This window comes from Chondrus crispus, genomic scaffold (genome assembly GCF_000350225.1).
Source record: "Chondrus crispus Stackhouse genomic scaffold, scaffold_235, whole genome shotgun sequence".
Classification (NCBI taxonomy): domain Eukaryota; phylum Rhodophyta; class Florideophyceae; order Gigartinales; family Gigartinaceae; genus Chondrus; species Chondrus crispus.
In genome coordinates this window covers 101,618-102,832 of record NW_005179115.1, presented here as the reverse complement: position 1 = coordinate 102,832, position 1,215 = coordinate 101,618, and the positions used below count along the sequence as shown (strand labels likewise).

Here is a 1,215-nt window from a genome sequence, read left to right as displayed (position 1 = left end):
CGCCGCCGCGCGCGCCAGCAGGCCGCCCTGCGCGCCCGCCGCCACCGCGTCATGTCCGAGGCGCACTCCTCCTCCACCGTCACCTCGCACGCTGCCTCCGCCTCCTCCTCCTCGGACGATGACCCCCCGCCAGACCTCCACGCCCTCCTCCGGAAGAAGGGCCGCAAGACCCGCCTCCCCGTCAGGAGGATGTTCGTCCTCCGCGCAGGCACGCTGTACAACTTCCGTAACCCCAAGGCAGACGCTCCCAGCTGGAAGGTCGCACTCGCAGGCGCTGTCGTCGGCCTCGACCCGCGTACCCTCCGCATCGTCGTCCTGCTCAACCCGCACCGCACACTCGTCCTGTACGCAGACTCGCCGCAGCAGGCCTCCCAGTGGACAGAGGCCCTGGCAAGGGCCGCCGCCTTTGAGAGGGGCCCGGACACCAGCACCACCTCGAGGGGAAGCTCGGGGAGCAGCACCGCCTGGGACGCCGACACCGCCAACAACAACAACATTGCTGAGATCCGCACTATGACTAGTTTTGTCGACGACGAGGACAGTGACTGGCGGAAGGGCGCGCGCCACCCCGATTTTGGCCTGCCGCCGCAGGACTTGGCGCTGGATGTGCCGGAGAATGACAACTGGGACTCGTTTAGGAGCTTTGCCAAGCTGCACATCCGCACGGCCACCGGCCCCGACGCCATCAGGGAGAGGGTTGCAATGGGGTTAGCCCAACCGCGCTACGGTGACGCCGTCGCCTATGCTTGATTTATCGATATGTCGGTTGTGTGTGCGTGTGAGTGTGAGTGAGTGAGTGAGTGTTTTTTTTATTAAAAAGTGTCGTTGCAGTTGAAGTTGAGCTCTCCCCCGAGAGGCGGTACTATCGTTTGCGTTGACCGTAGTACCGCCAGACGGTGCGCTCGCGAGCGCGGGCGTTACCGCGCGCACAAGGCTAACGTGGATGCGGCCCTGGTGGGCAGCGTACGCATCGGGGCGCGGTACACAAGTATAACGCCATGCCGCGCGGGACAATCGCGTCACCAGTTCCGTAAGCAGCCCCGCTGGTACACGCCACCCACAAATCTAATTTCCGTAGTACGTGCCGCATCGCGTCCCGGACTCTGCCCGTGGGCAACCCTCTATTCCCCGCCCATTCCCGCTCATTCCCGCCCATTCCCTCCGCCTCCACCCCAGCGCACGCCCTCATGCGTCGGCAGGCGTGGGTAGCGCGCG

General features: G+C 65.2%; 1 protein-coding gene across 1 annotated transcript; it reads left to right on the top strand.

The window, feature by feature from the left end:
• The first annotated feature begins 51 nt into the window (after nucleotides 1–51).
• Nucleotides 52–750, top strand: CHC_T00004535001 (hypothetical protein). The gene has a single exon (XM_005715942.1). It carries the CDS (start codon nucleotides 52–54, stop codon nucleotides 748–750), a length of 699 nt encoding a protein of 232 aa, XP_005715999.1.
• The last annotated feature ends 465 nt before the right edge of the window (nucleotides 751–1,215 follow it).